The sequence below is a fragment of the Xiphophorus maculatus genome, chromosome 3, assembly GCF_002775205.1.
Source record: "Xiphophorus maculatus strain JP 163 A chromosome 3, X_maculatus-5.0-male, whole genome shotgun sequence".
Classification (NCBI taxonomy): Eukaryota; Metazoa; Chordata; class Actinopteri; order Cyprinodontiformes; family Poeciliidae; genus Xiphophorus; species Xiphophorus maculatus.
The window spans coordinates 10,493,811-10,507,663 of NC_036445.1; the positions used below are offsets into that span (position 1 = coordinate 10,493,811).

At 38.2% G+C, this 13,853-nt stretch overlaps 1 protein-coding gene across 13 annotated transcripts in view; it reads right to left on the bottom strand.

Annotated features, from left to right (window-relative positions):
• Nucleotides 1–13,853, bottom strand: part of LOC102228446 (myocyte-specific enhancer factor 2D homolog) — a 115,896-nt gene that overhangs the window by 5,388 nt on the left and 96,655 nt on the right. For 9 of the 13 annotated variants that reach the window (XM_023330372.1, XM_023330378.1, XM_023330376.1 and 6 more), the window contains 3 exons: nucleotides 12,075–12,192; nucleotides 11,496–11,664; nucleotides 4,475–4,525 (listed from right to left, as the gene is read on the bottom strand). In XM_023330372.1, coding sequence (XP_023186140.1) covers nucleotides 4,475–4,525; nucleotides 11,496–11,664; nucleotides 12,075–12,192 — 338 coding nt within the window. The remainder of the gene's footprint in view (nucleotides 1–4,474; nucleotides 4,526–11,495; nucleotides 11,665–12,074; nucleotides 12,193–13,853) is intronic. The other 4 variants (XM_023330379.1, XM_023330380.1, XM_023330381.1 and 1 more) reach the window with 1 other exon arrangement.

Sequence of the window (13,853 nt, forward strand, 5' to 3'; positions counted from 1 at the left end):
CTTTAAAACTGGAGTACGCAACTTTTTTCACATACTTGTTAAAATTATCATTATTTTATGACAGTATAAAACAGATAATCTGTGGGGAAAAATAATAATAAAAAATATTGAGCACCATCAGAAAGTCAGTCAGAAACAACCAGTCAGAGTCAGGAGGAGGGTTTTAGTGCAGTCAGTCACTCTCATGCTCACCCCCTCCCATTTGATCTTTGCTAAGATAAAGCTGACTCACCACAACATAGCCTACCACAAATGCTAATGCTAGTTAGCATAGCCATAGATGACAGCAGAATAAGGTTTTCCTGGAACGGTGAGTTGTTTTTCCCCCTTTAGCACATTGACTAGTGTACAGGAGGTTGACTGACAGCAATAAGATCCTCCTTCTGGCTCTGATTGGTTGTTTCTGACCAGGAATGGTGCATTGTTTTTCTTTTTTCACAGATTATCTCTAACATACTATACTGTCACGACTTGGTGACAATTTTAACAAATATGGAAAAAACATTTTTTTGTAAAAGTTACTTACTGGACACTAAACAAATCACATGGAAGAAACACACAGTCCAGCCAACATCTTTAAAACTCCACAGAGTGACTGAATGAATTTACATCAACGGTCAAATAGACATACACCGAAATGTGCAGCTAGCAAAAGCTGAGCATTTTGTCAAATACGAAACACCCCAGACACCCGAGCAAAGCTGTGAACTTGGCCAACGAAGCTTGGGCAAACCGCGGCACATGGAGAGCAAAGACGTACAGGACACAGGAGACCAACATAAAAGCAGAGTCATTACACCATGCAGCACGATCATTCTTGCATATTGGATTTACTGTCAGGTTCCACAGCTAAAGATGAGCATCGGTGCTGAATGCATTTATATTCTGTTCAATCAGCGCAGCAACACAAACTGCTGACGATCACGTTTTCCCCTCATTTCTCTACTTGCTGCAAAGTGAACACTTGCATTTTGGGGTTCATCTGTCAAGTTTTCTTTCTCCTTTGTATAAAAGTAGGTAGTAAAACTCTTAAAAGTTTTTGCTGCAGTAATAAACAATCACACACTCTCTAATCTTTGCTTATTAATCTGTATACAAGATCAAGAGTTTCTTCTAGAATATAATTTACATGTTAAGCTTCAATTTACTTTAGATTTTAAATATTTTAGAAGTTGTTATAAAAGTTTCTGATTTTTTACTGAACTTCTTGTCTATTCTTTCTCATAGAAGTTTTCATGCTGCTTGAACATATTTTACTGCTGCTCTACAAACACAATCCTTCATGCATTTTACAAGGATTAGATGTAGAAGACAACACAGAACAATGCATTACTGTGACTTAATATCAAAAGGATAGATGGTTTTCAAAATGTTGCAGTAATACAAGTTACAAAAGTAATACAGGCAAATGTATTCACATCTTCTGAACACAACTGCAAAGGAAAAATATCTGTACCAGCTTTGAGCATCTAGAGGTAAATGTCTGCCAATTCAATTCAAGCTCAGTCAGATAGGTTGAAAATGGCCTCAATTAATCAATTCTGATATCCACTTCACACATATACAAAGTTTCTTGTGGTAGTCTATCACACCAAATTCCAATAAACTATATGAAAGTTTGACAAAAGGTGAAAAAGTTCAATCTTCCAGTTGATGGATTGTTAAGCTGAACACAGAGACTTAAATTAAGGAGCCAAAAAGTTTTCCCACATAAAACAGCACTTCTTGTGCCCATCAGCAGCGTCAAGCCTTCAGGGTTTCACTTCCATCTCTGACTTTGGACCTTCTGTAAACTTAAGAAAGTAGCTTTAAATTAACAGAAGCTAAAACCAGCAGCGTCAGTCAGAAGTTAGACTTTTCCCCACAAGTGTTTCCGGACAAAGAAAAGAGTCACATCTAACATGAACGGTTTGATCGCAGCCTGAAGAGGAACCATTCTGCTTTTGATTAAACTGCTCTAATGATAATTTCAGCACACGTTTTGCTAAGATGCTCAGGATAAAAACGGCGTGCCAAAAAGCTTTCCAAGGTGTCACCCACCTCCTGTCTACCTGCCACGGCTCTTTGATCAGCCCCTCCACTCTCACACTCAGCCTTCACCTCCTCCACTGGCTGGAGGCTAAGTCAAAGCTGTCACAGAGTCTGACACCGGTTGTTGACGCTGCACTGGGGTTCGCTGCCTTTGACGGTGAAAACTGGATTTTTTTATATATTTTTTTGGGATTGGGCTCATTCTATCTCCTCCTTTCCCACAGCGTGACACAGTAGATCTCAATTCGAAGCTCCCAATTACCGCATTTCGCCCCTTCGGGTGTGTTCTAATATGTCATATCAGGAGCCATCTGCAGCAATATATCTTGCACAATTACTGGCACTCTGAGAGGGGACTTTAAGACAGCACTCCTCCAGGCAATCTGGGTCTGCGCTCACCCTCTTCCTCTAACTGACACACACACACACACACACCCTGAAAGTTGTGCACTCTTGCTGTCCTACATATAAATGCCTCTTCTTTCCTGAGCACGCAAACACACACACAGCTGTGTGGCAGCGAGGCTCACTCTGTCTCTTCCTGTGCCCACTTCATCAACCTGTGCACCGCGGCTTCAGCGTGTGCAGGTAGATAGATGGGGGTGCCACTGGGGTGCCGATGCTGAGGCGAGTGAAAATGGCCGAGTCAGCAGGCCAGTGACAGTGATGAAGGTGAGAACGGCAGGCTAACCCCCCCTCCACCCACCTCCACGAACATTAACAACACAGTGAGCACAGCCAGAAGCAGACATTTAGTTACAGTGAGGCGTGTTGAGTTGCACTTGCAGCCGTGGTTTCCCAAAATACTCTGCTTTGCTGAGAAATTATTTTTCTTTTACGAAATTTAGCTATAATCAGATTCTTCTACAGTTACATTCTTGTATAAAATAATGTGTCTTATTTGTGCAACAATAAGAAAACCGTAATTTGTTCAGTAGGGAAAGAAAAAAAATAGCATATGAGAAGAAATCATTGATTTTTGCTAAATTAATTAAAGGCTTTCTAAATAATTTCTTTAAATCATTTTACTTTTTATATTTTAAAAGTTTAAGAACTTTAGAAAGAAATTAAAATGTTTTTTAAATAATCAGAACTTTGAGTAGCTTTATTGGTAAACCATGATTTTCTGTGTCATTTCTTTGGGCTATTCTTCAAAATGCAAATAGAGGAAATTTAGTAATTTCTCAATAATAGAAACTTGCTGTTTGTGAATGTTCTTTACTCACAAATTGCTACAAAAATATGCATTTGCCTCAACTTGCCCATATCTATTGTTAGAACAGTTTTCAAAGTTAAGAACCAGAATTATGATGAGCAACTTTGGGCATTTAACCCCATTTATGACAGGAGAATGGTAATACAGGAAACAATTAATTTTTAAATCCCACGGTTAGGAGATGTGGAGTAAAGAACGTAACCATGGTAACAGAAAGTCACCATAACACCCATTTAACAATTTCATTTCTAAGATGTTTTTGCTTATATTTACCATAAGTGCCATTTTTTTTAGCTCTTTTCCATACTTTTAGACAATTAGAGAAATCTATTCTGCACATCTGCATCACTTTACTAATCATGAGAAGTTCCTCTCATTCTGTTAAAACAAGCAAATCACTTTCATTTTGGCCTCAGCAGACTAATATAAATTTTGATGCACTTTTCTATTACAGAAACAGAATGTACTTTCTACTGCATGTGACACATAAAAGATTCAATCTAAAAAGAACGTAAGGAATGAAAACAGACATTTCACAATAAAAGGAAAAGAAAAACTGCTTTTTTGTGGATTGCATCAAACTGTTATGTGTTCAAGCATTGAGCATCATTTGTATGTTTTCAATGCTTAAGGTCAACTGCATACTTTCACCGACAAAGAGGCACTGTGGGCTCTTAAGATTTGACAAAATGATTACATTTCTGCTGGTGTTGACCATCTAACAACAAAAACAGTTTCTATCAGAGAGATGTTGTTGCCCTGAATTCATCTAAACCCTGAACAATCAGTGCAATATCAATATGTGTCTTGAACATAACATCACATGTTTTTCTATTTGTTTTTACTACATTTTTAAATACTTATTTCCTTTTTCTTTGCTCTACCTATGAGAGTTGCTATTTTTTTTACATATTGGTATGGTTTCTTGTACAATAACTAATTCTAAAAGACAATCAAGGTATGAAATACTGAGATCAATCAATCAATCTTTGCCATATTAACATAGCACCTAAACTATCAGTTGGATGAACAAAAAGACCATCAGAAGAATGATGGAAATATTTTTTGTTTAGAATTTTTCCTCCTAACCTGCCAAATCATCTCATTTTTAATGCAGTTTTACCATTAAATACATCAAATCTTTAGCAAAGGATCCATCATGCAGCAGATATTTTAGGAAAGAGACATGCTGTAAGCTGTATGTCTTGAGAGTAGAGAGTACAGTACCAGCAGAGGCCCTCCTCTCTGCCCAAGAGAAAGTTGGACTGAGAAGCCAAGCTGTGGAGGGAGGTGGGAAAAAACACAGAAGACAAGCAGTTTTCAGAAAGCTGTAACAGCAGGGAAACAGTGAAACGGATCAGAGGCCGCTCCTGGTCAGTCCTCACACAGAAACTAGACAACAAAAACGCTTAAACAGCTGCTTTAGTCAAGCTGAGATGTTAGAGGCAGAGTGGTGTACAGTAGGAAGTGTGAAAGCTGGATAGTTATTCACATGCAGTGCCTATTTACTTCCTCTTCCAGTAACAAAACAGATTTTTTTTTCCTGAAAGGATCACTGAATGAAGGTCCTCATTAATTTACAGAAACTTGTTGTTGGTCCATATTTCCGATGGAATAATTTTATGGTTGAACTCTCCTTGATCCTGCAGTTTGCTTAGCCTTTAAAAACCTAAATGCTCTATGAAAAAAAAATCATTAATCTCTGGACAAAGACCTTCTCAGCTCTGGCAAGCAGAGGTTTCTAAGAGCTTTCTGCCCATCAGCTTTGGATGGCCGACAGCTATTATAACTCTGCAAATGTTCTTCATTTAGGTCACTTAGAAAAGAAACAGAAAGGAGGAATAAAAAGGGAGAATAAGAGATGCATAAAGACCGCATTTCTTCGGTTAAAGGGAAGCATGAGTCACAAATTAATACACATTTCCTTTCTAGTAAAACATTCCCCCGCCCCCAACAAGCTACACTTGCACAAAACACCCATAATACATCCACACATTGCATCGCAAAAGTATTCACACCCTTCAAAATTTTCACACCATGTCAGATTACAACGAATGTACGCTTTTGGGATTTTATGTGATAAACCATACAGAGCAGTTCAAAACTGTGAAGTTGAATAATTTAATGATTAATATATTTTTCTTTTTTATTCTGATTAGAAGTCCAAAAAATCTGGTTTTATAATCCGACTTTTTATTTTAGTACATGTAAGTCAATTCTGGATCAAGAATAAACACAGGCCTTTTATGTGTAAATTAATCTCAATATAAATGCAGCTGTTCTGTTTTTGGCCTCAGAGGTTTGTTAAAAAAAAGTGTGAACAAAAACCCATCATGAAGAACACAGCAGTTCAGTCAGGGAGGAAGTTTAAAGCAGGATGAGATTCGAAGCTTGGAGTTAGAATGAAATGCTTTGACTTAAAACACATCCAGAGCTGGTAAAAGTTCTGACCAAAGTCTCTTTGAGACTCTGTGGCAGGATGTGAAAATATGCTGTTCACAGAACCTCTCTGTAATACCTGACTGAACTATTTTGCAAACAAAAATGGATGAATATTTCATTATAAAAGACATGTCCAAAAAAATTTACAGCTGTATCTGCAATAAAAACTAAATGAATGTTTAAATTTTATGATACTTCCCAAATATGAACTAATTTGTGTCGGTTCACCACATATAATCCAAATGAAACACATATTTATGATTTTGTATGACAGAATGTAATAAATGTTCACCCCTATACCTTAATATGATACAGCCAAGTGAAAAAAATAAGATGCCATATGACAACCTGCTTTTTATGACATTTTTTTAGTTTAAAGAAACTAAAAAAATCAAAATGATAAAAAACATTACAATAAAAATGGATGAAAAAAAATCTAACTAATAAAAATGCTACTAGGGAATAAATATGACACTCCCACATTTGTTCCAACTTAAAATGGATACAATTACTGTGGACTTTATCTAATGTTGAGATGAAAGAGCTGCCTATAAAATTAGAGAGATAGCACAACTGCAACCTTTATGAGAATTTTGCAAACATTAAATCTTTGTTCTCCAAAAGAAAAGTCCATAAATATTTGCCACATGGATGACATTCTTTTGACAAAATATTCTGTCAAAAGAATGTTAATAATTTGGACAGAAGAACAGAGAACATGGCACAAACTGAATACATCATTTCAGCAAAAGTAAACTAATAATGATTGTGAAGCATGGGGCTTGAAATGTCACAATTTGTAGAAGTATAATTAAACAACATGCTTTACTAATCAATATGTAAATATTTCTGATTAAAAGCTGACTATTTAATGGGCTGTCCTGGTCTTTTTCACCTGATGGTGGACTTAATAATATGAAACACACATAAACTGAGCTGGAACAACTAGTAACCAGCAGGCATTTCTACATAAATGTACAAACTGGCTGTGAATGCTGCTCTGCAGGGCAGCAGTTCATCCATTAACATTTAGATTGAGGAGTCAAGAGGAAGCTGAGAGTCAACAGGTGTACATCGAATTAACTAAGCCTGGATAAAGGGGACGGAAATGAGAGGGGGAAAAAAACGGAAGTAGTGGATGATTAAAAGGGGGAAGGACGGGAGAAAATAAGATGACAGAAATAATTTCCTTGTGGCGCCTGCAGCGAGGAGAAGTGTAGACGACAGCAAACGCAAGGAATGGCAGCCAAGCCGTCAATCACCATTTGATAGGGAGGGCTTGTTTGCTCGCTGCGAGGCCACACTGTGAGGAAATCAGAAGCAAAGCAGAAGCAGTCTGGGCTGTACTGGTGCCCACGTCTGCCCATGCTGTCCTAGGACAGCACGATTTTCCGCGGTGCTGTGAGAACAGTTTGGTGTGCTGGGAAAGATTCCCACATTTCTGTGGTGCTCCCTTGTTTTCAGTGACAGCAATTCTGTTATCCTGCTCACACACACTCACACACACACATGGCTCAGTGATCCTGCCTGGTGCTGATTCTAGAGTCAAACCTGCAGGAGCTGAAACGTTGCCACAATCAGCATCTGGGCTGCATGATCATGGCTAAAATTTAAATCCTGTTTACTCAGTGAAACTGTGGCTGTTTTCATTGCTCATATGTTTCAGTTAGATTTCCAGAAGAAATCTTATAAAGAAGTGGGGCTCCTACGTTGTCTTCAATTATAATACATATACACATTTATTTTTTCTTCATTTGCACAGGAAAGTATGAGCTAATGTGGTAAACATTCCAAAATATAAAGTCAGATGCAAATCCATCCTTGAATTTCAGTGCAATCAGAACTTTGTTGAAGGTTTGCATATTAACTCCTTAAAAAAGAATTTTATATCAACTTGTATTTTTGTGCAAATACAATATAAGAGATTGACACTCTTTTGAAAAGTGACATGCCATAAATGTGCATAACGGTGAGTTGGATTTGATGCGTTGGAGGTCAGACCTGGGAATGACATAATTCCCATTTAAAGTGCATTCTGAATGAAAATCAGAAAAGCAAGTCAGATTATTGAGGCACTAAATACCATTAGTGATGCAATAAAAAATATTCTGTTACATTTTGTGTTAAAGACAAAAAGAACTGGACGAAAACATTGTAATCTTGCACCAACGGTTTAATGTTTAATGAGAAACAAATGTTCGAGGTGCTTATAAACAGTTTATGTCTGCAACTTTCTGAGTGCTTTCATGTGCAGCAGCCATCTTGGATGCTGAACTTGTTTTTTGCTTCAGGGGCAGCCTTATATGTCCAACTGCGAAGGCAGATATCAGACTTCCCAAAAGACTTAAAACAAACGATATCTATTAGCCAGCAGGGGGCAACATCACTGCAACCAGGAACCAGTTTACATTAAAATGATAAAAAAGAATCCCCAAAAGTTCTTGACCTCAGTCAATATTTATTTTTTAGCCCTTACTCTAAGCTTCTTTAATATTTAATGAAGGATGATTCTGTGTATTAACTTATAAAAAATAAATGTCATTTTAAAACTAGTAATTATTGCCCTGACTGAACATGACAGCAAGTTCAGACCAGCAGCTATTAACTTGTAACCTTTCCCTGAATAAAAAACTAATCTAACATTTTGTCTTTTCTATTCAATTTTGAAAAGTGGATGAGAGAAATCCCCAAAACATTCCTAGATGATTTAATCAACCGAATAAAGAAACAAACATTTGAAAGTGCTCCAGATCAAGCTACTGTTAGGAATTGTTAAGCGAGCCACTAAATGTGGAAGAATTGATTAACAAACTAGCATTTATTTATGTTAGATTTTTTCCATTACCTCATAAATGTAGAGACATGAAAGGTTGGATGTTGATGGATTTCAATGTAATATGTTTCTGCAATAACAGACCTTTTCAGAAGTTTCTTTTTTAACAAATAATTATCAAACCGTTAAGTGAGGAGGGAATGGTAATGGTTCAAGCTGAAATAGATTTTTTTACACAGTTTGCTTTGAGTCTGGCAGTTGTTGGATGATCAGGTGAGGATGCTGAAATGACTGGGCTGATCTGGTTGCAGAGGGATTTCATTAAGTCTGGCTGGTCATTTGTTAACATTCACATGACAATATGACATGTGAATGAGCTGGGGGAGATTGTTAACTATAATATTGTTGTTTTATAAGATGCAACCCCCCTGAAGTCACAGCTGTAGACTATAACAAACAACAATTAGCATATATTCATGGACTACTTTTGTTCGCAGTCAGACAGAACAATAAATTCCTCTTCCAGCTGACAGCCTTGTGTCTTTTTTAAACACATTTTTTTCCACTTTTTTTATCCATATTGTTGCCTGGATGCCATCTCTAAAGTGAACAAAAAGCTGGAATATTTCTCCAAAAAGACTTAAAACGCACTTAAATCTGTTCACATTAAAGTGTCTTTTTATGTGAACACCAGCGCTGAGACCATCCTGAAATATCAAACATTAAATTCTATACAGCAGATCAAATCCTCTTTTTATCTCCTTAACTGACTTTGACAGCTAAGCTACATCTACAGACTTCCTGTAGTTGTGCCACCGTAGGAATGTGAGGCCCACATGTATCCCAGCAGTTGGATCTCATGTCTGTCAGCTGAGAGTGACAGCTAAATGACATAAAAATAAAAAATTGATGCGGCGTGCGTGTCGCTGGTGCACAGCTGCGCCCAGGTTCAGTTTTGAGGACTGAAAGCAGCACAGAGAGACGCCTTTCATTGAACCACCGAGCGAGGTGCTGTTTCTGTCATAATGAAGCAGCTCCCTCTTTCTTGGTGACACTTCCAAAGAGCTTCAGATCTTAGCTTTAGGTGGCAGAAAAAGAAAAAAAAAAAACTCCTGGAACAAATCTAATTATCCCATAATCTCTGAGGGGGGAAACGAGCTTTCGCTTTCAACTGAACTAAAAGAGAACAGACGCGGTGGAGCAACAGGCATCGCATCCAACACACAAATGCAAGGAAAAGACACTTTGATACTGGGTTTGTGATGCATTTGCATCTGTTTTGGAAATTGTTTAGGTTATTTTCGTCTGTCAGGCTGTTATACACTCCATGTGTGTGAGGAGTGTATTAACTTGTGAGATAAACAGCAACACTGAGCTGCTTTGCTCTATTTGCTCGTAAGTCATTCACCTGACTTTGGCTGTTAAACTAGAGAAGCAGTCAACTGTCACTGTTCCCAACATGAGGAGGAAGAAATCAAGGGAGGACAAACAGGAAGAAGTAAAACATAAACCAGTGGCTGCAAGTGATGTTGTGACAGAGTGGACACTCTATCAATCAATATAATATACTCAATCTAACCTTTAAACTTTTTTTTGCTGTTTATATGAGAAAATAGTTTTTTATGGTCTAAAACTGTAGTTGTCCTTGAGCTTCTTCTACTTTTATAACGCAATATTTAAAATGTAGGTCAAACCTTTGATTACTTTTACCATTATCTGAAATAACTGTAACAAGTCATCAAATAATTCAATAACATCGCCAGCTGAATGATTATTTGTGTTGCACAATTCTCTCACTTCCACCAATGAGTTGTTTATAAATGCTAAGTGCTATTAGCAGCTATAAAGGAAGAAAGTGGGAGAGAGAAAGAAATGTTGCCAATAAAGAAAAAGACAAAAAGAATCCCAAGTGTGTAACTACTTTATACTAAATGGACCTGGAACAGATCAGTGCATCCTCAAACACCTCCACAGGAAACATCCACTATATGCATCAAACTTGTTTGTTTTTGCAAGCAGGTAGCATTTTTGTTTCCTCTGCAAAAGATTAACTTTTATCTGATTGTGAGTATAAAATCTGCCATCGGACACATTTTGGCTAACATTGCATTTACTTGCTGAGTAATGATGTGAAAAAAATTACTTTTTCATACTTCAAACTTAGGACTGAAAGTGGCGTGTAATTTAAAAGGGTGTGTTATCCAATCCCTTAATTTGAGTTTGCTTTATAAATTTTAAAAGTTAATGTGAAATGTTTGATGTTTCATCTCTTTTCGCACTTATAAAAGTTATTTTATACTTGAAACTTGAGTCTAAAAGTGATTTTTGAACCATATTGCACTTCAAGTAACATAATGTTTTATTGTTACAAAAAGGAACTAAACTGTTTTTTACCAATATTTTCTCTCATATTTCTTTAACTACCTGAAGAAGCTCCTACAGAACTGGGCAATGTTTTATGTGATTACTCAATTAATCATCAATAATCAATAGCTTACTTGATTACTAAAATAATTGTTTACAACAGTCCAAGTAGATTCGGTGATTCATGATCACAAGGCTCAGAAAGAGTATGTATGCATGTAGTAATTTAAAACCAGGTAAATCAAAACTACAGTGAACTGAGGTCATCATCATCATATCATCCTTTTCTCCAGGACAACATCAGTCTCCCTTAGTTACGACACACTGCTTAAGCAGGAGTATGGTCCATTCTTTGGACTGTGAAATCTTGTACTGGGTAGCGCAGCTTGTAGCATCAGGAGCTAAATCAGACCAGGACCGCAGAGGGAGACGGCTCATGGAGAAAGGAGGTGGGGTATCTAGGTCACCACAAGATAAATGAACTGCAGCTGGGGTGATGCCACAGCTTTTCTATGTATGGTGTAATTCAGTTGGTTTACTGAATCAGCTGGAGTGTTTTCTTCAGTAAAAGGTTTGTGGATCAGTTGTTTCAGGGGGGGAAGGGTTAATCACCAGGAAATTACCAAATCACTTTACCAAGTACGTCACAGCTATAAAAACGGGACTTACACCAAGTTATTGAGTGACGCCAGTGTCAGCTGCTGTTGCTGCTGTTGATGATGTTGTTGTTGCTGGGAGACAACTGGTTGCTGCTGCCAGGCGGCCATGTTGCCAGGCACCAGCCCTGGTGGTGTGAAAGTCTGAAGGGCTGTGAGATCTGCGCTCGTCAGCTGGTACTCTGGGATTAAAGGATGCAAGAAAAGACATTTAGAGAGAGAGAAAGAGGAGAAATGAAGAGGAGGGGGATTGTTTTACATCATACAACTTTCTGCTGCATCAATATTAATCATGGCTAATCCATATTAATGTGAACCTTTGAAGTGGAATCACTCCAGAAGCTCTCACACAATGAACAAAGTGAATATTCATAGTGGTTTGTGGCACCACACTGCAATATTTTCCGTCATGGCACTTAATAGGTTTTCATGCAATAACAGAGGGTATTGTTTTTTTTTCTTAAATCTGCATCTTTTCCGTGACTTTAAATTCAGCCCTGTTGGCAGGAAAGTCTTCTCCGTTCTGATGCAAACCGACAGCTTCAGCCCAGGCTTGCTGTGTGGAGGGGCCGCGCTGCGTTCAGGGACTCACCGGTGTTGTAGGCCGTCTGCATGCCAGGGAAGGGAGCAAGGAGACTGGGTGTTGCCACAGAAACCACTGGAGTTGTGAGTGGCTGAGTCACCTGCGAGCTACCTAGCCGCTGAGCATTCTGGGAAAACAGAAAAAGTGAAAAGTTTACGGCTTTTATAAAGAGCCTCACTGCTCCAACTAGTTCCGATGAGAATTTCTGTGTCCTCTATGTGCAGAGCAGCTAATTTATGCTAAATTATTATTTCCTGTGGCAGTTTTGCTCTGATGTAACTTCATCTGAGAGAGAATTCAACATACAAAGAATCTAAAACCCCCCGACTGAGATTATCAACAACTTTTTTTCCTGTGGATCTATACTGCCTGGCAAATGTATTCATACCCCTTAAACTTTTTCACATTTTGTCAAACTTTAATAGGTTTATGTGGATTTTATGTGACAAACCAGCAAAAAGTGGTGTAATTGTGATGTGGAACTAAATGAAATATGTTATTCATATTTATCTAATGCATAGGAGTAAAGTCTATCATACATTTGCAGGTTCCAGTCTTTCGATCACCAGAAACTGATGTTTTTGCCCACTGTTTGTTGCTCTATAACTCAAACTCAATCAGATTGTGTGAAGTGTAAGAAAATATGTTTTTTTTTATAAATCTGGTTGTATGTTTAGGGTTTTTGCCCTTTTGGAAAATGAACTTCTGCCTCAGTCTTGATATTTTTGTATCCTCTAACAAGTTACTGAGACCTTCTTTTTCCACAGAACATTTTTAAATCTTTCAAATTTAAAGTTATATCTTCAATTTTGAAACTATTCTCTACTTTGTGTTGGTCTATCCCACAAAATCCCAACACATGCACGGAAAGTTTGTGAAAAAGTTCTAGCTGTGTGAATGCATTGCAAGGCTCTGTAGGCTGAGAACTCTGGCTCTGTGCTGTGGACAATCTGATCTGTTTCCACAAGAAATCAGGCCTTTTGTCCTTATATGGATGGACTGTAGAAGTTCAGAGCACATGACTTCATCCATTTTCAACAACAATAATGGTAATGGTTAGCATGTGGCTTCCACTGTGCGGCGCAGGCGATGCAGAAACCTTGCAATGTCACCGAGAACAATTTAGTTACCACTGAAATATTTCACTGTAAACACAGCCTGCTTTACTTTGAGCTGAAATAATAAAGACATTATACCCCCCTGCTTGGACAAACAGAAATGCAGGAACTCTGTTGTTATGCACTCGTTTTCTTTACATTTTCAAAGTTTTCCTTAGCAGACTAAGAAAAATCCTGATATCCGAGTTATTCTAATTAACAAATCACTTCATGCATTTGCTGGGCAGATGTGCTCAACATCTCGCCACATCCTGAGACATCTCACTCTCTGCAAGAGAATCCTGCCACCTCCCTTCTCCCTGAGGTGTTCAACTTTCCAGCGACAATTTAACATCATGGTGCGAGATGAGAAAATTCTCGCATCTTGAGGTGGCGTTGGCAAGGCAACGCCTGTCGCCAGGACCCGGCGCTCGCGTTATGTAGAGCCAGGGTGGAAGGTGTTATGAGAGGTAGGGGCGTGCTGGAGCGTCATGCTGTTCGGAAAGCATGCACTGCCAAGGTTGACGGGAGTAGGACATGAGTGGGGATGAGTGTGTGTAGATGTGTGTGAGAGGATGAGAGTTTTCTATAATAAAATGTGAGCAGGCAGGTACGGCAGGAATAAATGCACAATGTGAGGTGAGTTTTTGTCCTGAGGTGTGTATTTTTATGCAGAGAAATGGCATGCATG